The sequence below is a fragment of the Lepidothrix coronata genome, unplaced genomic scaffold, assembly GCF_001604755.1.
Source record: "Lepidothrix coronata isolate B3197 unplaced genomic scaffold, Lepidothrix_coronata-1.0 Scaffold19, whole genome shotgun sequence".
Classification (NCBI taxonomy): Eukaryota; Metazoa; Chordata; class Aves; order Passeriformes; family Pipridae; genus Lepidothrix; species Lepidothrix coronata.
The window spans coordinates 7,310,996-7,336,335 of record NW_016690199.1 but is presented as its reverse complement, the minus strand read 5'-3'; the positions used below and the strand labels follow the sequence as shown (position 1 = coordinate 7,336,335).

The 25,340-nt window shown below is 44.1% G+C and overlaps 1 protein-coding gene across 2 annotated transcripts in view; it reads right to left on the bottom strand.

The window, feature by feature from the left end:
- Positions 1 to 25,320, bottom strand: part of CCDC85C (coiled-coil domain containing 85C) — a 110,777-nt gene extending 85,457 nt beyond the window's left edge. For both annotated transcript variants that reach the window (XM_017807568.1, XM_017807569.1), the window contains exon 1: positions 24,215 to 25,320. In XM_017807568.1, the coding sequence (XP_017663057.1) occupies positions 24,215 to 24,926 (712 nt within the window). In that variant the 5' untranslated portion in view covers positions 24,927 to 25,320. The remainder of the gene's footprint in view (positions 1 to 24,214) is intronic.
- Between the last annotated feature and the right edge of the window lie 20 nt (positions 25,321 to 25,340).

Here is a 25,340-nt window from a genome sequence, read left to right as displayed (position 1 = left end):
CAGAGCAAAATACAGCTACAAATCCTCTGGTATTAAATGGACTGACAGCACTCTAACCCTTTGAAAAAATCTATCAGCTTATCACATTTTTGGGAATGTTTGTTCATGCCCAGATCTAACTGGATCCCACAGATATCTGGAATGGTCCTTTTACCTGCCTGGAACAGAAACAGCAGTAATAGGGCTGGGACACAAATGGCAGCGGATGAGCTTTAACCTGGCATCTGCACCATGGAAGGAAAACTGAATCAACCAATATTCCTTACCAGGCAAGGGCATTTTCTGGGTATCTATTTTCCATTAGAAGGAGATGCTCCTAACTAGGACAAGAGGAAATCGTCTCAAGTTGCTCCAGGGGAGGTTTAGACTGGATATTAGGAAAAACTTCTTCACCAAAAGGGTTGTCAAGCACTGGAACAGGCTGCCCAGGGAAGTGGTTGAGTCAGAATTCCTGGAGGTATTTAATGAGGTGTAGACTTGGGACATGGTTTAGTGATGGACTTGGCAGTGCTGGATTAAGGGTTAGTCTTGATGATCTTAAGGTTCTTTTCCAACCTAAATGATTCTATGATACTACAATAATTAATTCTAGTTTAACAAGATTACTGTTGGTGTTGTAGCTGTGGGATTATTACCGGAGCAAGCCCACCAAAGAAGATGGGACCAAGGCCCTTGGAGAGCAGGCAATGCCACAAGTTATTCTCCAGAAAGGCAACAACCCTTCTTCAACACTCAAGCCACATCCCTTCCAGAAACATAAACTTTCCTAAAGAAAAGCACTTCTACCAGCACAAATAAATAAATAACTGTGTGGCAGCAATCACCCCAGCTTTTAATTAAACAGCAACTGAACAAACAGCTTTAAGTGCTGCCACACCGGGATGGCCGTAATAACCAGCTCCTGCCGCTGCCCTTTTGGCTTTGTGCTCCCAGGGTCAGATTCTTGGCATACCCTTCCCTGTAGCCCTGCCTTTCCTTTGAAGTGGCACAAGCTCTAGTTTTGTTGGGGTTTTGGAGGTTTGTTTTTACCATAAGGGTAAGCACCACGCCTGGCACACACCAGGCTGCAGGCGGGGATTTCCTTACCCTCCCTGGGACTGGAGAGGTGTTCGGTGGAAACTGTTCCCAGGAGCTCAGAAAAAAAAGGTAGAAAGCTTCAAAACGACACTACATTAATCTCAAGAGTTGCTTCCTACCATCACTTATCAGCTTCTAGGAGAGACCTTATATTTCTAACATCTAAAAAGGGATCTATGGCCTGGTAGCATGCATTCATCATGGTGCAATTCCACCAGCAACAAATTTGCCCCTCCCAGGCCCCCTCCCTCCCCCCCTCAACTTTGTCAAACCCACCTCTTGCCTCTAGAAAAGAAAAACCCACAAAAAAAAGCACACCACACCTTTGTAGCCTTATCTTTTAATGCAACACAATATGTTGTGTTATATATTGACAGCTCAAGTTTTCAAGGTTTTCCACCCTGGATTGCATTATCAGATCTCCCTCATCTCAGCACTGAGGAAAAAAAAGACAGTGCTGTTAAAAGGTAAGTACTTTAGAGTGAATGTGCGTTGTTCCTAAGAGATCAGGGATAGCTTTTTTATTTAAAAAAAAAAAAACAACCGACCTTAAGATACCAGGCATCATTTTCACTTCTTTATTAAGCCAACGAACTGTTAAAGTGCAGATTATCCCCCTGTGCCAATAACACCTGGCAGTACATAAGACACTAAACATTTTTCCTGTAATGACACTTCCATTGAAATATGCAGACATTTGAACTACATTTCCAGAAAGGTGGAATATTATTCAGTGAGGGAACACAGATACTCTGAGAGGTGAGAAGGGGTGGCAGGAAAATTGCAGGCAATTAGTATTTTCCTGACTTAACTGTAATTTGTGAATTTGTAAAAGTCCTCTTCTGAAATGCTGGCTAATTTGATCTGAGAATAACTCAAAAGTGTCTGTTGCATTCCTGCCCTCACAAACACAGGCCAGCACACCCACAAGAGTCAGACCCAGAAGAAAAACGATGCCAGTTCCCTCTGCCCCCTGCATTCACCCCAGCAGTGGGCAGCCCCCTCCCACACCACCTGCAGAATTGTAGGCTCCCTGCAATCTAATCAAGGGCTGATGCACTCGGTGAAGGAACAGGGGGGGAGACTTCAAGTGACTAACAATGCTCTTCAAAGAGAAAAAACTTTTTCCCATGGTTTAAAATTACCATCTGAACTTTAGTAGAAAAGCGATAGCGGTGTCATAGCCAGAGGTACCAGATAGCATTACCCCACCCCGTCACAGGGGAATGCAAACTGCAGCCCCATCACAGGTAATCCACATTCTCAAAATATACTGCTGACCTGTGTGCCCAGGTGCCCCATCACATAGGTGGTCTGTTTCTTTAGAAGAATGCGACTGGGATTTCTTTGCTTTCATGTATTCTCTGTTTGAGAGGCTTTGGGAAGGGTCCCACCACACATGTGAAAACAGGAGAGAGGGAGGGGGTCCCAGGGGAAAGAAAGGGGATGTTCAGGTGAAGCCTGCAGAAAGGGTAAGAAGTTTCTTTGACAAGACAAAGAGTGCTCACTTCCTAACAGCTTAGACACAGGACACCACTTCACATGTGAATGTATTTACACTTAAATAATACATCTCTGTGACTAAAGGCAAAGAGTAATCAAAAGCTGCCATTTCAGCTGTGCACTGCAAAAGTAAACCCGCCCCAAAAGTGAAATGCTAAAGGGAGGACGGAGAGTGATATGCTTTTGATTTATAGGTTTCTTTTAAAATTAGCAGTGGGGGACTTCTCCCAGTAGCCCTTGAGATGGTCTCTGTTTATTTGAGGAGCTCATCGGAGCACAGCCACAGGACAGACTCCTGTTCAGCCCCATAGCCCAGATGGAGCCCAATCTACTCGATCAGTATTTATTTACCTTTAAATACAAAAGGAAGGCTATCCAAACAAAAGTTGAGAGTGTCCAGCAGATAATTAAGTACGCTAATGCACAAATCTATTTAGATAAGAGTGAGCTTATCGGTACAATCAAAAGGCAGGTCACAGTTTATAATCCATTCTCTGTATAAACAAGGTCTACCAGTGACCCTCACAACGAAATTGTACTTAGGGGTAACACCCTCTCCCTCACAAAATCCTGACCAGTACAGGATTTTGGTAGTCCATCTGCAAATGCAGGGACGCTGCATTTGGGCAGCTGGATGCACGAGTTTGCCAGTGGCCGAACAACTCGAGGCTTTGTCCCACTCCCCACTGTGTCCTCCTGAGTGTTCAAGCCCCTGGAGCTCCAGCCATCAGCCATCTATGCTCATGGAGCTGTCCCTGCTGGCAGCATGCAGGAGAGCATCAGCAGGCATCATAGAACCCAAGCCACTTTTGGCTCAACTGTTCTAATGAAATCACAGCTTATCTATTTTTATTGTTCTCTGTATACCTGCCCTGTTTTCCTGTACATAAATTATTCCTCACTTCCTTCCTGAAAGAGCTATTACTTAACAGCATAGCTGGCATTAACTATTGTATCACATCCCTCCAGAGATCCATTAGAGCAATGATAGAGTGCAACACCAACAAAAAAACACATGCACAAACACTCCCTGAATTAAACCCTTGCAACGCAGCCCTTTCAAACAGAAGAGCCTATATAAATGGAAGAGATCAGAACACAGTGCAGTGTGGACAGATTACCTCTTCCAATTTACAAATATAAAATACATGGGCTATAATTTATCATCATTCTGATTGTTCTGGACATATCTAACCCTGAATAGTCAAAGATGAATATTGCTTGGATTTTGCCACAGATATTGAGGGGTCGGGCAAGGCTGGCTTTGGATTCTCTCTGTCTCTTGAAACTTGTTTTCATTTAATCTTAATTCAAATTATCTGAAGCAGTCCTCTCACCTAACCCAAAGAAGTAACACTGGACTTGGGCTTGAAAACTGTCCACCCTACTATTTCAGGGCAGAGGTATCTCTTCATCTAATGACATCTTTAAAAAGTCAAAAAAAATAAAAGTCAACTAAAATAACAATTCCCAACCCTGGCTGATCAGAAGTAATACACCAGCTTTATAACACATTTAAAATATATGTTTTATTCTACAGACATCTTTTTTTTAATTCCGATCTTGTTTCAGCATCTGTCCCCAAAGAAGCTTTCAGTGGATGATTCCTGCATCCTAAGAAAGTTACACCGACTTCCAATACCCACACAAAACCACTGGTCTCTAATTAGGAATTCAACTGAATTAGTATTATAATGAAGCACAGAAAGCTGCCTATAGGCATGGATTTATTTAACTAAGGCCACACTGTCTGGAGATTAGTGAACAAAGTATTCCCCCATCCCCGAGGTGCCCGGGAGGTGCCTGGGAGCCCTGGTCTCGGGTGGGTAAGGGCTGCACAGCAGAGAAAAGAGATGCTGGCAGGTGGTGAAGAGCCCACTGCCCAATAAGCCTCCTCCCCAGACACAAATGCTCTCTCACAAGGTAAATACAAATTATCTCAAATATGTTTTGTTTGTGCTGTCCTTACTGCCACGGAAGTGAGTGGGAAGAAGTCACACCACTACCTTCTAAGACAATAGAAGAAACAAGAAGTTCCCCTCTTCTGATGCAGAAGGCTTTAGGCTTCTCTTAAGGCTTTAGGTGCAATCCTGTTCTAATCAGCTCCAGCAGAAGCCATGGCACAGGAGGTGTCTATGGCAGCAGTAACATTGCTCTGGAGCAAAGCACGCACATTTGCTAAAAGCAATAGAAACTTCCTCTCCTGACTGACACTTTTTTAGCCAGAGGAGAGGACTAGTTAGTGCAGAGCTGCCTTGAACAGAAGGGGAAGTCAGTGGCTCTTCTCCAAAACTCTGGAGGCAAAAGACCAACAACAAGCCCTGGCTAGGCGATAAAAGGGAAAACAATGCAAAACCACAGGGAAGTTGACCCAGCAGCACAACAAACTGCTCTTCCAGGGACAGGACTCTGACCTGGGACCTACCAAGGTCTTACCCACAGCTTGGCCTTGGCCAGGTCACTTTCCAGTTCTGAACCAGCCATCAGAGAACTTAACATCTCTGAATTCCCCCATAAGCAACTGATGAATTTAACATCACAAAGACGAGGTTTTGGGTTCTCCTAGGCAATTTGTGTGGCCTGACACCTCTTGGAGGTAAATATTAGCCCAGTGATACTTCTCTTACAGCAAATGAAGCTTCTCACCCCTTTTCAGCCCCAAATATAGAGCCAGGTGTTCCAAAATACAAGTCAAAACACAGTTATGAAGGGCTAAGAGAAAAACTGGAGAAGCGGGAATCCCAAACAGGTTTTGCCTGGAGGCAAGGGTCAAAAGCAGTGAGATGCAGTAACTTTAACAACATAATTTTACAAGATTAAAAAGAAATAGGTCACTCTGTCACTGCAGAGACTGGGTGGGATTAGTTTAATACCAGTTTGCCCAAATAAAGGTCAAAAACAGCTCCTCTGAACAACAAAGTTTAGAGGGTGTGGCTATTAGCAAGCTGGTTTCTTAGATCATATTTGTGTACTTGTCTAGATGGGTCTGAATACAAGGCAGATGTCACCTAAGAGTGTCCAGGACAAGAGAGTTTGCAGTGGCTCTCAGAGGCAGATTTCCAAGCCATGGATTTACAAGTTAGGGTTGCATGGGCTTGTCTAGATTTGCAGAGTGAATCTGCCAAACACTTCCATGCATGTATTTGTAACACAGCCCAAGATCTGTATACAATCCAACTGGAGGCTCCCACATGGTGTTTAAGGGATGACACCAGGCAGCAGGCCTCTGTAGCATGCCATGAGGCTGAAGCTTCTCAAAAAGCCGTCCTTGGAGGAAATCAAATAACAGAGTATGCCACAGCATCATACTTGCTGTGCTATCTTAGCCTTTGGCCAGTGGCGAATTATCTTTGCTTTCAATCTCTAACATTTTCCACCACCATTCATGCAGACACGTAACTAGGATTCAGCCACAGCCTAATACATCCAGCATAGGTCAATCACCACAGGCAAACCCATCTGGATCCAACCCTGGATCATAGGAAAGGAAACTCAGTCTAAAAGCAGATGAAAAAAACCTCAAAATAGCTCCAGAGCACCCGGGTACAGCCTCAGATGGAAAAATTGAAATATGGAAGAGTTTGTTTCCCCCTTAAATACTCCAAGTCACTTTGGGCAGTAGCCTGCACCTTTATTTTTGTCAGGAATGAGCAATCTTTGCTCAATGCAAATACACTTCTGATCATTGCAGAAGTTAAGCTGGGTTTAAAAATCACCAATTGTATGACTCTGTCCTCAGTTCCATACTTTCAGTGCCTGCCTCTCTGCCCCAGCATCCCCACAGCAGGGGATGATCAGACCCTGCCCCAGACCCAGCTCATCCAGAAACTCCCTATCACACTGTCTACAGTCACGCCAGCTCACTCGGTCTGAACAGGCGCTTGCTCTGCATCAGCATCCCTGGCTTCAATGCCTGGAATTAGACTCTGCAGATTAGGCAATGTGCTGAGGCTTATCTCTGTGTCTAATCACTAATAAAGTTGCAACCTGGTGCATTTGTGCCGTATTAGGTCTCGCTCAACAACACGGACTTTAAAGGTCATCTGCCTCCTCCAATCACTGCCAGGTTTGTTGCAGCGGGCCTGCCTGTCCCGGTGGGTCCCGCTCCCACCGACTGGCCACCACCAGCAGAAATCCAATTACGGGCACAATAGTCCCAGCCCGGCGAGGCTCCCGGGCCCCTCGGCACTCCCGCCCTGGCGCCCCCTCCACAATGCCCGCTTTTGTCTCAGCCTCGCTATTGTTTGGGATTCTCTCGCATCCCCGGACACGGGATAAAGAGCCGTGTTTGGAGAGATGTTTATGAATGAGGTCTCAGAGCACAAGGGTGCAGCAACGCGGGGCTTGACCGTGGACAAAAAAGGTCGTGGTTTCTAAAAGCCACGTCGAAGTGAAATCATTAAAGATGTAATACTCACTAGCCAAGAACGAAAATTATGGACAAACAGAAAAAAAAGAAGTGAAATCCTAGTCCTTTCAAAGTGAAGTTTTGCCACAGAGCTCAGTGCAGTCAGGGTGTCTCCCAAAATTTCTATTGTAAATAAAATACCTAGCAGATCCCATTGCTATAAGTCACAGTTTTGAGAAGAGTTTACATTGAATTGATTTCCAAAAGGGAAAGAAATTATTTTGATTTAATGAGAATTTTTTCTGAATAAAAATATAGCAGATAACGGCAACAAACAGTAAAATATGTGCCAAAGAAACTAGGTGAAAGATATCAGCTAATGAAACTCTAAATCATCCTTCTAATGTCAGAGAATATTCTGATCTTCAGACGGTGTAATGAATACGCTACACTAAATTCATAAAGAGGAAAGACCTACTTGTCCTCTAAGACCTGTAGGAATTACAAGGGTCTTCCCAACAGCGTATAAGACCAGGTCAGTTCTGCAGTGCAAATGTCTTGAGAGCTCAGGCAAAGTTAAGCAAAACTTCTGAGACACCTTCAGCACAACACAGCAGGCAGTTAACAGCACTAACTTCAGCACTAACTTCAGCACTAACACAGCAGGCTGTTAGTCCTGCTAACAGCCAAAACCCACCTTCCTCACACATCCAGGCCTACCAGGGACAAAACCACCCACAAACCCCATCTGTCACATGGGAAAGTGCCTCTTCATGAGGCTCTGCTGAGCAGAAGATGATAGTAATTTTGTGTAACCTTTCTGGACTTTAAAGAATAGAGGCATACATATAATTGCATTCAATGAAACATCGTATGGTAATGAGCAGCAATGGAATAGCCAAGTATAAATCTCCTATTCACCAAGGATTCCTCTGTAGCTCCTACCATAAAAAATTATCAGGAAAATGCCTTGTGCACGACTAGTAGAGCAGGGATTCAGAAAAGCAGGCAGGTTGTTTTTCACAGGGAGGTACTGATAACCAGCCAACCTGAGAGTTTGTTACAAATGTGATATTAATTGCACTCTGCTAATCTGGTGTGTTTGCTTGTGTGCTTGGAGGGCTGAAGTTGATTTTTTTTTTCTTTTTTAAACTAAAACAAGAACACCAGTACACACAGACCATAGTACTAAGCTAAGTCAAGGGGTACAAAGGGTTCACTAAGGCAAAATCCAGAGCCCAAAGTCCACTCACTGAAGGAACTACAAAGGCTCCTTTGACTTCATAAGCTGTATCGCAGTGCAATCCACAGAGTTAGAATTATTGAATCATTTGCGTTGGAATAGACCCTCAAAGATCATCAAGTCCAACCATTAACCCAGCACTGCCAAGTCCATCACTAAATCATGCCCCTAAGTGCCACATCTACCAGTCTTAAATACCTCTAGGGATAGTGACTCAACCACTTCCCTGGGCAGCCTGTTCCAATGCCTGACAATCCTTTTGGTGAAGAAATTTTTTTTAATATCCAATCTAAACCTCTATTGGTGCAACTTGAGGTCATTTAGTCTGGTCCTATTGCTTGTTACTTAGGAGAAGAGACCAAATTCCACTTTACTCCAACCTCCTTTCAGGTAGTGGTAGAGAGCTATAATGTTCCCTCTCAGCCTCCTTTTCTCCAGGCTAAAAAACCCCAGGTCCTTCAGCTGCTCCTCATCAGACTGAATGGTATTCTGGCCTAGTTTCTGCTCAATGTAATGTCTTATGTAGGTTAATCCCAGATAAATAACTGTTTTCTTGCATTATCTAGATCTTCCACTACACATTATAGGGTGTATTAGAAAGATTAAGCACTGCACAGTCAACTAAGAGCCTCTCTACAGGATGCTCCTGCCCCAGCTCTGAAAGGATGCCACGTCACACACTGAAATACCCCGTGTATCTGCATGACTTGCCAAAACCTCTTGCTAATCACCTGAAGTTTGCTATTTGTAGCCATGAGCAAACAGCATTTCAGAAAAGCTTTTGTTCTCGTGCTGAAGAGCTAAGGCTAAGCTGCGTTCCAGAAGTAGCCAGATAAGGAAAAAGGTCACATGCCAATATAGCATTTAATATACCAGAATCAGACTAAAAACACAGTACAGTCATATGGAACAGGCAACTGTTTTAATGGCATTTAATTCAGTGAGACAAAGGTCTGAAGTATAGTAACACACTGAACACAATTTCACAAAGGGAAGACATGGACCCACTGGAGCAGGTCCAGAGGAGAGACACAAAAATGATCAGACAGCTGGAACACCTTTCCAAGAGGTAAGGCTGAGATACTTGGGGTTGGTTCAGCCTGGAGAAGAGAAGGCTCCTAGGAGACCTTATTGCAGCCTTTCAGTACCTAAAGAGGACTTATAAGACAGATGGAGACAAAATTTTTAGTAGCTCCTGTTCCGATACAACAAGGGATAATGATAATAGTTTTAAATTAAAAGAGGGCAGATTTAGATTAGATCTAAGGAAGACATTTTTTATAATGAGGGGGTGAAACACTGGCACAGGTTGCCCAGAGAGGTGGTGGATGCCCCACTCCTGGAAACATTCAAGGTCATCTTGGATTGAGCTTTGAGCAACCTGATCTGGTAGAAGCTCATTGCAGGGGGTTTGGACTAGATGACCTCTAAAGGTCCCTTCCAACTCAGACTATTCTATGATTCCAAGATCTGACACCAGAAATGCCACTAATTCTAACAACCACATCATGAAGATCACCACCTCCACACCTAGAGCTTTATGCTCTTTGTTGGGATCCTCAGTGGTCTTTCAGTCCTTGAAAAAGCACTGAGATTTGGAAGCAGTTTTTCAGGTCAGGAATGTGAAAGCAGTATGTGAAATGTCTGCTTGTGTATGCTTATCCTACAGCTAAAGAGGGACTTCTCCCTCTAGAACTGTCTTTTCAGCAGTTGCCACCAAACACTGAATTCACACACAAAATATTTACAAAATTTATCTACGATCCACACAATGCTCACGTTGCAGAACGTCCTACTACATAAATCTGTACAAATAATGCAGACATTCTGGGATGAACATCTGAAGAAGCTGCTAGGGAAAAATCTCTGTATGCCTATTGCAGGGCCTAATCCCACCTACTTTGCAAGGCGTTTTTCACAGGCATCACTCTCACTGCCCTTTGACATGGGCAATTATCTGCTCTCAATCCTGCTGACCTCACATTCCTTACCCACCTGCAACTCCCATGTAAAGATAACAGAAGTTTGCATTCACTTCAGCTAAGTCTCTTTGTTCTGGGCAAGGAAACGATATTCATAATGCCCAAACTGATTTCATTCCAGTAGAGGATTAGTTTCGATCTCTGTTGCTGTAGAACAAAAAGGCGAGCAAGAAATTATCATCAAATAATTACAATGCTTTATGCTTTACAAAGGACACTCAGAGGTTTGCAAAAAAAACAACCCTTTTGCTGGAATGAATCTGCAGTAAATTTCTGGGCATGCCTCAGATACACTTAGGAAGCCTACCAAGTCCTGCAGATAAGGTCCAGGACTGAGGGTCGGCACATGAAAGCTCTGCTGCCTGCTCTTTGCACACTTAGGCTAGTCAACATCTAAACTATAAAAAAGGGGAATAATGCTACTTCTCAGACTTATAAATATGCTATGAGGCCAAACTCATTAGCGTTTACAAAGCACTCCTAGACTCCTTGTCTGGAAGGAGTTATACAACCATAAAGTATTATTCATGCTGTTCTAAGGCAGAAAAGTACGTATTACTGCAAATCCAGCAGTAGCTTTTCATGCACCATTAAGGTTTACTACACTGTCTTAATCTAATCATAAGCACTTCAGAACCCAGATCTGTCATTCGAAACATACAGATCAGAATTCATCACTGAATAACCAACTGGGTCAACAACAGGCAGCACAGGACACACGTGCCCTTTTTTTCCCCTCATACATCCCACACAACTACAACTGAACCATTTAATTTGCATCTTCAAAACTCTATCATTGGTTTTCCTGCCATATTGCATTATGTCTACTCAGGATTTTAGCAGGTTCAAAACTCAGATTCTAGATCTGTTTGCACATTTTTAAGAAGCTGATATGGGAAGGAGTGCAAAGTTCAGGTCTACACCTCTTCCAGCATTTATCGAGGAAACTGGTTCCTTCAGGCAACTTTTTCTGCCCATTATTATTCTGAGATCTCCTGCGCTTGTAATTTTGAAAATGTATTCATAACTAGTGGTAGACTTCCTTTTCACTTGCTGATCAAAACACAATCTTTATAGCTCCAGGCACCATCATCAATGCTGAGCTGGAGGGAGTTCAATCCAGTTCAACAAAATCAGCTGTTAAAAATAACAGCTAGTTCTCAAACCACATCTCTGGACTGATTTACTCCATCTCCTCCTTCAGGCTGCTGCTGTATCCCTTTGCAGTGATCTCCAACTCCATCTTGAGCTAGGCAGGCATCTCTTGCTGCCCACTCACACACTGTGAAAACATGTTCCCCCCCAGCTCAGCACAAGGGCTGCATGGGAGCTTCCTCTCAGCTTGTCAGAAGTTCTCCCCCCAACTACACTCTTGCTCTCTACCCTCCTGCAGCAGCCCCAGGATGTAAGCACCTCCATGGCTCCCCATGGCAGGTCACACACTCCATGCTGCCCAGCCCTTCCCTCCACCTCTACAGATGTCATTTTTAGCAGAAGAACTCTGTCCCTTTTGTTTGACACAGTTTTGGTTTAGATCCAGATATGAAATCTCACCTTTAAGAAAAGGTCAAATTCAAATATCACCATCCTTGGACATAAAACAGTCAGGGAGTTTCACTATTTAAACATTTTTTTTTTTACAGGGGCAGTTCCAAGCCTTTCTCAAAAATATTGTGCTCGTTTCACTTTGAGCTGCCAAATAAAAAAAAATCAAAAAATGAGAGTCTTGTAATTTTTATCCAAATAAGGCAGAATGAAGGACAGGACAGCAGATTTTCCATCGGAAACCTACTCTGTCCAGCCTGGCCAAGATATTGTAGCAGGCTGAAAGGAAAAATAGAGGCCTCTCCAACAACTGCATCAATTGCTGTTTCCATGATCCATTCCTCATCTTGCAGGTCTCTGAGCAGACTTGTCTCCACAGCTGTGTGATCAGAAAACTTGTTGGACCTATGCTGTTACAGACAGAGGGCATTTACAGCTCTGGACTGACACTTTGTCAAGAACACAGCCCCATGGCCAAGAAAATTAGCTAGTCACCTCAGCCAATTCCAAGAGCAATCTGAATCACTCTCAGAATACTTAATACTCTGAAAATGCTAAGCACCTGTCCTCTGAACAGAAGATGCCCTTCAGGTATCCCAGGTGGATCCTCAAAGACAAAGATGCTCTGGACCACTTGCCATTGTGCAAGCCCTTGATCTGCTGCTACAGACCCAAAGCAGGATGTGACCTGCACATGCCACCTCTACCCACACTCCTGCCCTCAGCTTTCATTTGCATTAGGGAGAAGATGCTGTTGAGTTACAAAATGCTACTTTACTTCTAGGGAAATAAAAAAACAACAACAAAGCACACAGAAGTGGATAAATACATAGCTTTACATTTGAGCACAGATTAAATGACACCAGTGTTTAGAGGGTTGAGTTTTTAAAAGAACAAATTTCCAGAGGAACTTAATTGTGTTCCTGGGGTTAAAGAAAGGATTTGTGTGGTCCAGTTTCTCTTCCTTACTATGCTGTCAGTGATGGATGTGACTGAATACAACAATCCACTTAACCCCATAGGATCTACACTCATCATTTAAAGTAATTAGGCAGCACTCATTTGGGGTGATCCTTTCTCTTCCCCTTTCTGCTGTTTAGCTTTACACAGAAAAAATATTTAGTGTATAAGGCAAATAACAAACAGGAATATAATTAGTCCTTTCAAACTGAGATGTTGTTTAATTTAACTAACTGAAAAGAGAGAAAGCGAAAGCTCACACTGCATGGCTAGTGGCAAAGCCACAAAATGTCACTTTTCTGAGGTTCTTACTCCAGTAATTATCTTTTAGACAAAGAACAGTGACTCATAAATCTGCTTTTTCATAAAAATTCTACACAAATTCTACACAAAAAAGTCTGCAATAAAAAAGCCCCCCTCCCCTTTTTTTTCTTGGTCAACTTGAGGTTGAAACAAGGTCTTTATGAGCTGTGGGAGTGGGAAGTCATTAGGGCTTCAATTCCAAATGAAAATTAAGGCTTTTAACTTCCCATACTACTCATACTGACAACCTTTCATACATAATTGCCTAGAAAGAGTTACTGCAGTCTTGTCACCCTCCTAAAGCATCAGTGATACGCTGACAAAAGATCCTCCCTACCAATTCCACCACACAAATGGAAATAAAAGCCCCTGTGGTTAAGAAACTCTGGGTTCACACCCCAGAGTGACTCAAATGACTTTTCAGTCAGGGTTCGTTAGGAGTTACCAAATTATTGGCATCAGAAATAGAGCAATCAAGGGATCAGGTAAGAATTTAATTGGAATGGGGAAGGGTATCTTCAGCAATTATGGCAAGGACACCACTGCTTTGCAGTGACATGGGGAGCAACATGACAAGAAGGACCCCTCAGCTTCACAGCTGTGATTCTTCACCTCAGCCAAAACTGCACTAGGCTGACAGAGAAACAGCATTTTAAATACACATATATAATATGATATTCAACTGGGCAACACAGATGGGATGAGCTGAAATAACAACAAATGCTGTGCCCAGTCTCCGAAAGATATCGACGTAACCTGTTGCTGTGACAGCAGTATCTTTCTACACTTTTCTGTGTCTGTAGAGAGGCAAACACTGCTCTTTATCTAATTTTGCTCTTTGTCTTCTCATTTGGGGGAATTATTATTTGACAAGTTTCTGTTTCTTACAGTTGGCTAGAGACAGTTCATGCTTCATCATCCCATGGTCCCAAGAAGTAGATACAATACAGGGAGAAGCAACCCAAAATGTAAAGTGCCTTTGTCCCAGTAAAGCTGAAACAGGATTTGAAGCAACTCCAAAACTGGGAATTAGAAATGTGCAGAGTTACTATAAAGGCTTCTCTTTCCTTGTTAGTTCAGTATAATTCAAAACCTGTGTTGCTTGTTATCATTGGTATCATAGCAATGGTGAGAGGCCTCATTTGAGGTAAGGATCTAATTCTGTTGAGCATTGTATGAGCATGTTATAAATGACCCAATGAACCACAAGAAACTTGGAGAAGATAAAGGAAATATATTATCCTGGTTGTATAAAAAGAGAACCACAGATTACATAATTTAGCTAAGATTACAGCAGAAATCCATGTAACAAAGAGAAAGCACTCCAAATCTGAGTCCCAGTTCAGTGCTCTCATCTGCAGAACTATCCATCCTTTTGTTTTTTTAAAGATTACACCTAAAACAATACAGCCCTAACTGATGTAATAAAAAGAGGACTGCATTTTATTACAAGAGGCCAGGAGACAAGCATGGGAGACCTCCAAATAAACTGCTCAGAATCCAGAAGCAAACAGCTACACCAAAAACTCAAAAAGAACAACTTTCAGAAGACAGTTGAATACAGTCACACACGTGCTGCTACATCCACATGGCCTGGAGGACTGAGCTGCAGATATCATTATTGTTCCTGAGGTGGAAATTGCAGCCACTCCAGAAGAGGAGATCTCCACAAATAAGGCATATATTATTGTGTTTCAGGACATCAAGGAGGAATAAACACATAGGCTTTAAAAATTGATCCCTATCTTTTAAAAGGTGCTAAGAGGATGAAAAAAGAAAACACTGTAAATGCTATCAGAATTGGAAGACAGAAAAGCTGCTGCACTGACTGAAATACTCAACTGGTTTGTAGCCTCAAAAATAAACATCACAAAGAAATGAATGAATAATTGAAATAAAGCAAGCGAGTACATAGGTACTTGTAACAGCAAAGGACAGGTGTATCAGCAGCCTGACCGGGACTGAACAAGTGACTCATTCCCATGCTGGGTTTCAGCTGCAGTCAGGAAAATGGACAAGGGAACATTTTATCAGAGTTTTTCACAATATGCCATCCCTGAGCAATGCACGAACCACTGGTGAAGATCATATAACCTATAACTACGTATCACATTCAACAGCAAACAAGCTTTTAACTCAGTGGAAAGGGATTAAAAGCTCCACAGATCCAAAGCATAGATCAAAGTTATATTCAGCTGCTGGGAAATAGATAAATATGAGACTGAAAATCCCAATAAGGGAGATAAGAAAAGAAAACCAGGAAGACAAAAGAATATTGTGCATCACAATAGTTAAGACTGTACATAAAAATAAGATTTTCTTAACACCTTTGTTAGGAACTGGAAAAGATTCAGCATCAACCAAAATCAGTTATTTTTTAGTACTGATACTCTGCTAGCATCTGACAACGCTACTCTGCCATAAAACAGTGGACTTTTATGTAGGTTGTCCTGGAACCTTTTCTATTAGATCCTACTAATAAGAAAAACGGGGTGGGGGGTAAATTGCTGCATGTATATAACCAGTGGTAGTCCTCTGGCAACACAAAAATCAAGCAAACTATTACTGAAACAGGCCAGATTATGTCCATTGTTGGAGATTAAAGACACCATGGATCTCCTTTGAAAAAAATACCAAAGCGAGTGTAAAATGTCCAAGTTTTAATCTCATTCAAGTCCAACAGTGTCCCACAGTAACTTCACTGGGCACTGAGATGTACCACACCACTGAACAGTCCACAGGCTGATACAAAGTCACAGCCATCCTTCAAGGAGCATAGTGTCACAGGATTGGCATTTATAGGACAAGGCATTATCAATAAGTGTCATATAGTGAATGAAATGTGCTTTAGCAAGGAAAAAACTGCAGATGAAAGATGGATGCCAACACTCCAGAGACTGCTTAGTGCTTAACCAAGAGTCAGAAACCAGGAATCTTGCATCTGTGATATGCAGCAACCTGTCTTCAGATGATTCAGGAGGGAAGATGTGGGGAAGGACAAACATTTTTTAAATCTAGTCAACCCCACTAGATCAGAGACTGACAGTAAGCCTCCTCCTGCACTGGTTTCCATAGAAATATTAAGCTTGGGGGACTGGAAATGCTGTAAGGCTTACTTCTTCTTTTCTAAAACAATGGTTTGGTTTTACTGCTCTACTTTCCTCTCCACGGGTCTTCTGCAGCATAGGGACAGAGAGGCACCTGCTCTGCAGCTCTCCCTGCCACATCAGAGCAGGGCCCTCAGCACCACAGGGTCTTATTCCAGTGTCCTGGGAAGGCAGGGGTGGGTAAGACACGGCTACCAAACCCCCAGGCATAGGCAGCCCTGGAGCATGTTACTGCCCTGGAGATGGTTTGAAACAGCAGCAAAGTATCTCCTCTTGCTTCCTAGACTGAGCCCTGCTCCACCCATTTGCTCCACACACTTCATCTTCCATCTCCCACAGGCATTCAAATGCCACTGACCTTCTTGTACATGAATGAAATCCCAGCAGGAGAGGAGTCTGGGGATGAAATGGTGGGAAAAGCAGCAGCATGCGGCCCTGAGTGTCACTGCACAGAGCTGGGGGATGGAGCAAAGTCTGAAGGGCTTTTCAGAGCACTCCAGCTTTGATTGAACTAATTCTGCCAGAGAGCCAGGGTTGACACAACCACAGAAGACAGCTAGCGTGTCACCCCTGCGACTGCAGTTCACAGCTGGCCAAAGCCCTGATGCCATAAGCCCGACACTCACCAACGGCGCTCCCTCTACTACAGACAGCCCTCCCACCACAGCCACCCCAGGCAAACAGGAGACATCCCATCCTACAAGCCTGTAGGAGATCCCAAGCAGATGATAACTCATATGAGGTTTAGGATTGCTTCAATCTCTCTGCAAGATCCGTGAAGTCTCAAATCCAATCAAAACTAACGTGTAATCTACTTCAAAGGAGTATCTGTCACAAAGACCCTTTACAGGAGAGCCTCTGAGCAAGGTGAACACTTGGCACCACAACCACTGCTTGGAGATGTAAGTCAGTACAAGCAATGAGCTTCCTGAAAGAGGCAAATAGCAAGGCAAGAATCAAATCCAAGGGAAGGAATAGTATATATATGTGTATGCACAGGGGCTAAAGTAACCTGGCATAAATGGTCTCGGTCCAGACATGAGTCACAAGAAAAGTGTTCAAAATAACCTGTACAGCAGCCCTCAATTGCCATGGTGATAAATGTTTCCTAATGCCTAAAAGCAGCTAAGTCCTGAACTCCATGCACCTCATTCACTAACAAAAGCACTCATTATATTGAGAAAAAAAAATCACAAACGAATTGTGGCCATTTTAAGACCTCCTCAGATCAAGGGCTGATTTACACACTCTGGTTTCAATGGGGAGTACTGTGCTCACATCACCGCTAATTCAGAAGATGGAGCTGGCTTGCTTTTTGCTTCACAATTCAGTAGGCAAGGGGAAGATAGATTCTCTGAGACAGTGTTACTTTTTCTGCCAGGAGTTATCTATTTGCAGAAGTGGGTCAACTTTCTCTTGGTGGACATGTTCGTGTGCGAGTGCCTAGCAGCACTGCCTGCGCGGTTCTGCCCGCTCCGCGTGCGGAGGAACCTCTGCACATAACTATTTATGGCAGCCAAGTGTTTCATGAATTGCAGCAAGTTAACCACAAGGGGATGATGACATTTGGCGACAGGGCAGGATGAATTCTGGCTGGCAGACAAAAAGTCAGGTTAAAAATACAGAATGCAGAAGCAAACCCAGCCAGTTGCAGCTAATTCGCAGGAAAACTGGATGTGCAGTCCCCAAACCTTCCCTGTTCCAGGCGAGCAATGTCATGTGTTTTGCAGTGGGATGCATTAAGACCTAGGTGTGAGCATGGAAAGAACTTCAGCCTTCTGGGATCAAGCATTTTAACTGTATTTTAAATGGGCTTCGATTTTTTTCATTTGCCTCACTCCACACCTGATATATACCAGAAATTTTTGCCACTTTAAGCACCTCACCTCCATCTCACCTACCAGTGAGATCAGCCACTGTCTATCCTGCTGCTCCCAGAGCATCTCCAAAGGGCAGCCCCAGTAGAGAAGGATGCCACAAGGGCAGCCTGAGGGAACAACATCAGCAGACCTTGCCATGGATATGTCTCTGTCAGATCCAAGCAAGTCCACAGCCATGTTCGAGCAGATAAAAAGCCCAGTGCCTCCCAGGGTGGGCCTCCAGTATCACTCAGGTTGCATGGATGTGGTCAGCCTTGTCTCCACAAAAGCATTAATCCTTCAGCTTTCAGAGGCAATGCTTCTGTTAGTGTTGGTATTCGTGCCCCTCATCTCCGCACGTACATCGAGTGTAACACCTGCCAGGGCTGCATTTTGGGTTGCCATGCCTGCCACTTAATTAGATCACCATTTAATTTGATCCTCAGCTTTATTTGATGAAATGCCTCCAGAGGACCAAATCATTTACATGTAACCAACACAGTTTACTTCCCTTATTTTGATTGCTCTTGACAAGAGTAAATGGATAATTCTATCACAGGCCCATAGAAAATTGTCTTTTAATCAATACAAGTTTTTTCCTTCAACAGGAGAGCTGAGAACAAGATATCTCCATAGAAAATTGAAAGAAGAAAACAAAATTAGAACACACTACCATGGAGAATATATTTCCAGATATGGCCCAAATTTAGTTTAAGCATCCTGAGCCTTGTTTTCAGGGACACCAGTTAAGTTGAAGTTTGAGAGCCAAGCAGGCTGGCACACAGGCAGTGCCCTAACAAGAAGGCAGGAATAGGCAATGACAAAATTGCCTCATACAAAGCTCTGTACAGAAGCCCTTTGAATTAGTGGCCAATGACCACTGGCTACAAGAAACTCAAGCTGTACCCTTCATGTTTGAGACCTCAGCATTGATAAGTCGATTAGCAGAATTCACTGAACTTACAGCAGAGATGGAAACAGTTGTTTCTACAGAGGTCTTACATCTATCTAGTGTACCATCCCAGGGCAGATTTCCTGGCTTAATCACAAGGAATCTGTATGTAACAGCCTACAGCACCAAAAATAACAACAGGTTAAATACAGCAGTATTAAAAAAAGAAACTAAAGCAATGTTCTTGATATAAGAAAGATAATAACTGGTCAAGTAGACAAACACCTGCTTCAGTTTGGCAGGAGCCACTGAGTTCTGAGAGGCCTCCTGACAGAGAACAGGACTTTCTCTGACTTGGGCTGCTGTGCCCACACAGTGTGAGGACTGTAAGGGAGTGACATCTGAGTGCTGCTGAGAAAGGTGCTTTCCTCTCCTTCCCCAGAGCTAGCACAGCTGTAGTGGAAGCGTGAGCAATGGTCACCATAACACCTGTAAAAGGACTAATCTCATCTGACTTTAGATGGTTGCATATGAACAAGCTGGCCAGGCTTCCTTCAGAGCATCAGAGAGAAAGAGCACAACCAGCATGCAATTCTTCTCTCTTTAAAGCAGACATAGTTGACATAAATCATGACACCAAAGTGCCTTTCTCCACACGGCCGATAAAGGAAGCCCAAGGGAATACAGATGTTAAAATCTATATTGGAGATATTTCACCCTTTGCTTCTGCCCCTGCATCTTCTCATCTCAAAGGCCTCATTAATACATCATAGTAAATAATATGTATATTGATTCTTAATACACTAATAAAACCAAAGTATTTTGGCTGAAAGGGTGTGAGAAGAAGAGGAGAAATAAGTACAGGGTAGCTGCATGACCAATCAATACCAACCCACAAGGGGGAACAGTCATTTCTCTTTGCCACCATTTTAACTGCAATATATCGTACCCCCTAGGTAAATATGTGGACATTTACAAGTGGGAATCAATAGAAATAGAGATCTTCCCACCTCCTCACGCAGAGAGACCGTTCTTCTTTCACTGGAGAAGACAGCAGCAAGAGGCCATAGATTAATGTGTCTACTACTACAGGCTCTCTGCTTGTACCCCCAGATTCCTTCCAGGCTTCTCTGACTACTTTTTAAGTGTTGATGTTTTTAATAATTTATAAAAACAAAACAAAACAATGAACAAAAAAGCTCATTAAAAAAAGAGCATTAACATTTCATCTAACTGGAATAAAGTCAGATACACTGAAAACCACCCGGTCCATTTTGGGAACCCAGAGTAAAGAGTTTCAGAAGATCTAATGACAAAATTCAGCTGAAATATAAAATATAAAACTAAAGCCTGAAAGTTTTGCCTGCATGCACAGGATTTTCTCCCAGGTACATCACTAGTTAGCCAGTCTGTATGCCTCCAGGCTTGCAGATGGATAAACAGTTGTCCCAGTCAGATCTAGATAAGGCTAAAACCAGTAGAAGCCCTTGCCCTAGCCTCAGGGAGCTTTGAGTCACTCCTCCCAATGTTCCCATATACCTCACAATCCAAAGACATATCCTATGGTACCTGAGGGCTTTTTTCTTCCCCCAAGTCATGTTAATATCACCCAATGCTTTTTTTTTTCATATTATTCTTTTTTTTAAAACCTAATTCTGTCAGGAATCAGGCAGTCCCTTCAGTATGGCTGTCTAAAGCTGGATGGGCAGAAAGACTGTGCATGCACACAGACTCACACCATGCATATAAAGGAAAGCCAAAGCACTCACAAGTACACACAGTGACTGTCCCTCAATTTTTGTCCTAGATCTGTGGTTTGGTTTAGGAGAACTGTATCATATCAATACACATGCAGCTGGCCAGTTCCATCACACAGCTTGGAGATGCCCCTGTCCCACAGCCCAGGTCCCAGCACATACAGAGAATGGACATACTACTTACTTTCAGACCAAGCAGACTTCCTCTTGGCTCTCAGCAGAATATCCAGAGCTGCACAAGATTACATGTGTCATCTAATATTAGCCATTTTCACACTATGTTATACTTATTATCTTATCTTCCATGAGTGAATAACTAATCATCAGCTTCCAAAATTCAATTTATAAAAGTAAACAGACTTCAGAAAAATGAAGCAAAGGTGGATCACCAGTTGGGTTGGTTTTGCTTTTTACACTTACGCCATTTATACTGAATTTACCTTACAAATCTAGAGTTCATCACCTCACACTGAGGTGGGTCACTGGGTCCAATAAATCAACCCCTAGTTTAACAACTCACTTCCAAAGGACTGCTGAACAGAAAATGAGAAACATTTAACCCACCTTTGCTCGCTAAGATTTCACTAAAAAGCAACCTTCCTAGAAGTGCTGTAACAGCCTCTATACTCCTGACTCCTCCAGAAAAGCACTAACAAGTGAAGCTCGGTGGATACTACTAGCAGGGGCAGCACAGTTCTGGACTTTCCAGCTTCCAATTTCGGGACTTTCCAGCTTTTCCATAAGCAAAAGTGCTCTAGCAAGCAGCCCACAAGTAGCAACCTTGCTCCCACCAGCTGTCCAAGGCTCCTACTGTGTTCTTACTACAGATGCTGAATTCTGCCATGTGTCCCTTTCTGATCCACCTCCTATCCCTAAGAAAATACACAGGGTTGTTTATTTTGGTGTTAGCTGAGCTGGCCAGGCAGTGTCTGTTTTACCCACCAGTTAGTTCTCCAGTGCTTTAAAGGCATGAGACAATAACAAACCAGACCCAAGTTTACAACCTAAAAATGAAAGTCCATTTTTCCTCTGACTTCCTTCAGTTTTATGCCTGAAGAAAAAAAAATCACCACAGAAAGAGTACAAAAAGGCTGAGATCTAGGTTGCACACACAGATGGCAGGGACAGGACCAGGAGACACAGCAGGATGCTCACTGTGGGGCTGCTCCGTGACAGCTTCACCACCCACCTGACACATCGAGGTTGTTTTCCACGTTCACTTGCTCCTGCCCTGCTCCTCCACATTGTCATAGGCTTAACGGAATTGTTGCTTGGTCCCAGGCAAGCAACCCTCCCAGACTACTTGCTGTCAGTCAAAAAAGGGGCCTGATAAGCCCTGCATTTGCATATGTATTGAGAGGCACTTCCAAAGGCACAGCCAGGGAAATGGCCTTGCTGAATACCGATGCTATCTGAGAATGACAACTATTCAAGTAATTTTGCAGCTTCACTACCTAAGTGGAGAGATCAGGCTTGTCTGCATCTTTACAAGGATTATTAGCTTTAAAAGTGCTGATCATATCCGTTGCACCCTCAGAAATGAAGTTGCACAGGTTCGAAGGAAAGAGTTTCAGTACTTCTCACAGAAACCACCTTCCACAGGGACCCCAGAATCAGGAGTCACTAAAACCTAAGATTACGCCTGAAATACTCGAGCCCATATTCCTCGAGCCCATCTCTTCCATGAGAAGAGATGTAAAGGCAGGCACGGAAACATGCACGTGCAGATGCTCTGACATCCCTCCCTACACTTACCCTACATAGGGTAGGACATGAGACTCAGCTCTCAGTCCCCTCCAAATGATACTGCTGGGCACAGTCCCACATACAGTGTTTGAGAAGGGCAGTGAGGACCGAGCTCTGCAAGCAGAGTCGTTCCTCTTTGTGCAGACAGGGATGACTTTGAATCCCAGGTGAAGCATCCCACAGTGCCTCACCCCGGGTTTAAGGGACAGCTCTGAGGCTGTGGCGATGCCTTATGTACTCCAGAGCCCCGGGTTAACAGATTAATTCAACTAGCTTTGTCCTAGTAAGTTATCAATACCTAAAAGGGACATGGTCTAAGGTTCACAAACCAGAACTGTGAAGCCCTTCTGTCCCAAAACAGTAATAACACATTCAATAACTGCCATGTGCTCTCCACATTGTCTTTGTGGAGAGCAATGCTTTAGGAAAATAAAATCGAGTCACATCAGAAGCAGAAGCTATCTGTAGATTTACAAACCAGATACTTCTGATTTATACAGCACTAGAAGAGAGAGATTAAAAAAATTCCACACCAAACATTTAAAGATGCTTGCTGTACCCTGCACCATCTGGTGACTGGATCATCCCTGAAACCAGCAATCCCTGACTACTGTGTGAGGTGGCCAGAATGTCTCCAGCTATGAGTTGAGACACAGCTGCAGCAACAGGACCACAAACAGCAAATTCATGGATGAACACAGTACCTGTGAGCTGAGTTGATCAAACCTGCATGCTCTCAGATCTCTTGGGACATAAAGACTTGCCATAAATCAAAAAAAAAAAAAAAAAGGACCACCAAAAGCTCTGGGAGCTGAAAGCATGGTTATCTGGTAAACACATCCACTGCTGACATCAATCAAAGCCAAACTCTGGGGCTTCATTCCACTCCCCGTGCTTGGAGGAGGGAAAAGGACACCCCAATCAGAAAATAGTCCTCTGTGGTTGGACAAGAGGTTTAAGAACATGAAAAAAAGTCTTATATACAAGAATTTATTAGATTGGTGTCTGGATTGATTCCTATTGAACCTTCTTGGATAAATTACTCCTTCTAGAAGTCAAGTATTTGGTCTTATTGGTTTCAAAAGAGAAAAAAATCTCCATTTTAAAGACATTTCAATATTATTATTTTAATGCCTGATGACTATTAGACAACAGGAGAAACTTTGTTTGACTATGAACTGCCAGAGGAGGCTTGGCACGATTTCACTGTGGAGCTTGTTTCTAACTTTAATGACGAGCCTCAACAAAATTGTGAGTACAGCGTCCCTTCGAGAGTAACCTCTTCTGTACAAACAAAACTCCTCTTTCTGAAGCGGAGCTGGGTGAAAGCCACAGTTGCACCTCTCTAAAACTGCTAAGCACAACACAGCCAGCCTGCCCTAAGAGCCCGTGGAGCTAACAGGTGATGCTCTGTGGGACAGACCTGCACTTTCATCAGATGCTTCCAAAATCTCATCCCAGGCTCTTTATCGATGTTATCAAACAAGCTAAACGTAAACCAAAATATTTAAAGGGGGAGAGAGAGGAGGAAGAGTGGGAACACAATCAGTGTTTATTTAACCCTGAAAACTCAGGCTGGTTTTTGTCAAAAAAGAAACGCAAAACAAACAAACAAAACAAAACACCAACCCTGCAGATAAAAGAGGCTCCAACCCTCAACCCAGGACATTGATAACACCAGTCAAGGGGCACCACCACACACACATCACCCCCACAGGTGCCCCTCCCCGGCCCCCGGGGCTACCAAAGAGGTCACCAAGGATGAGTAGGGTTGGGAATGGCGAGGACCCCTCTTCTCCGGAGTCCCTCACCCCGCCGCCAAGGGGGACCGGACAGGCAGGGGGAGGGGGCGCCAGGACAGCGGGGCAGGGGGAAGGGGGGCAGGAGCTCACCATTGAGGCCGTTCGGGATGCTCCGGTGGTGAAGGGGCGTGGACAGGTCATCCATAGACCTCCGCATGGCCCCGGCCTTGCTGTCGCCGGCCTTGTGGTGGTGGAGGTGGTGGTGATGGTGGTCGGGGCTGCCCGCGCTGCCCGTGCTGGAGGTGCTGCTCCCGTCCCCCACGTCCCTGGTGGCCGAGCCGCCGTTGAGGTTGGTCAGGCTGGCCTGGCTGTCGATGGAGCTCCGCGAGCCGGCCCCGCTCCGCTCCTCGTCCAGCATCAGCACCATCTCCTTCAGCTCCACGTTCTCCCGCAGGAGGGTCTCCTGCCTTGCCTCCAGGTCCTTCAGCTTCTGCTGGTACATGCCCACCTCCTTCCACATTACGCTGGCCGTGTGCCTCCCGAAGCGCTGCCATTCCCTTGACAGCTTCTTGCCTTTTTGCCGGTCGTCGTCCAAGAAGCAGCAGAGCTCCCGTAGCTCCTGGTTGTCGTCCTGCAACTTCTGGTTCACCTCCTTCAGCCCGCGGATCTCGTGCAGGTGAAGCTGCAGCCGGCGGTTCACGTCTTTCATCAAGTTGCCGTGTTCCACCATTAAGTTCATCTTTTCATTCTCCACTTTCCTTAGTCTTTTCACCAGCTCCTCCTTGCTCCATCTCAGCATCTCCTCTTCTGAAATTTTGCTCAGGTCTTCTTTAGACCCTTCCAAGGAATTTTTTGCCATCATCTGTGCCTAGACTGCTTTTGCTCTCACTGGATAACAAATGGTTCGGGTTATTGGGATTATTTCGTTCGCCTGATTTCCTGGAACTAAAATTCACTGCAGCATCTCGGGGAAGAAATATTATAGTTCTCCGTTGAGCTTTGGACAAGGAAGAAGAGCAACGCCGGACTGGAAATTCTGCTTCCCCACAGACCCCATCATAATAATAATAATAATAAAAAGAAACCACAAACCAAAAGAGGTGGGGGGGGGGGAAGGGAAAAAAAAAAGGCGCCCCCCCTGCCCGGGGCCTGGGGGCGACAGGTTATCCGGGAGCCAAACGCTGCCCGCTCCAAGCGAAGCCTCCGCAGGGATCGGTCAACTTACCCCGGGCAAAACAACTACGCGGCGGCCGCCCCCCCGTTCCCGGGCGCTCCG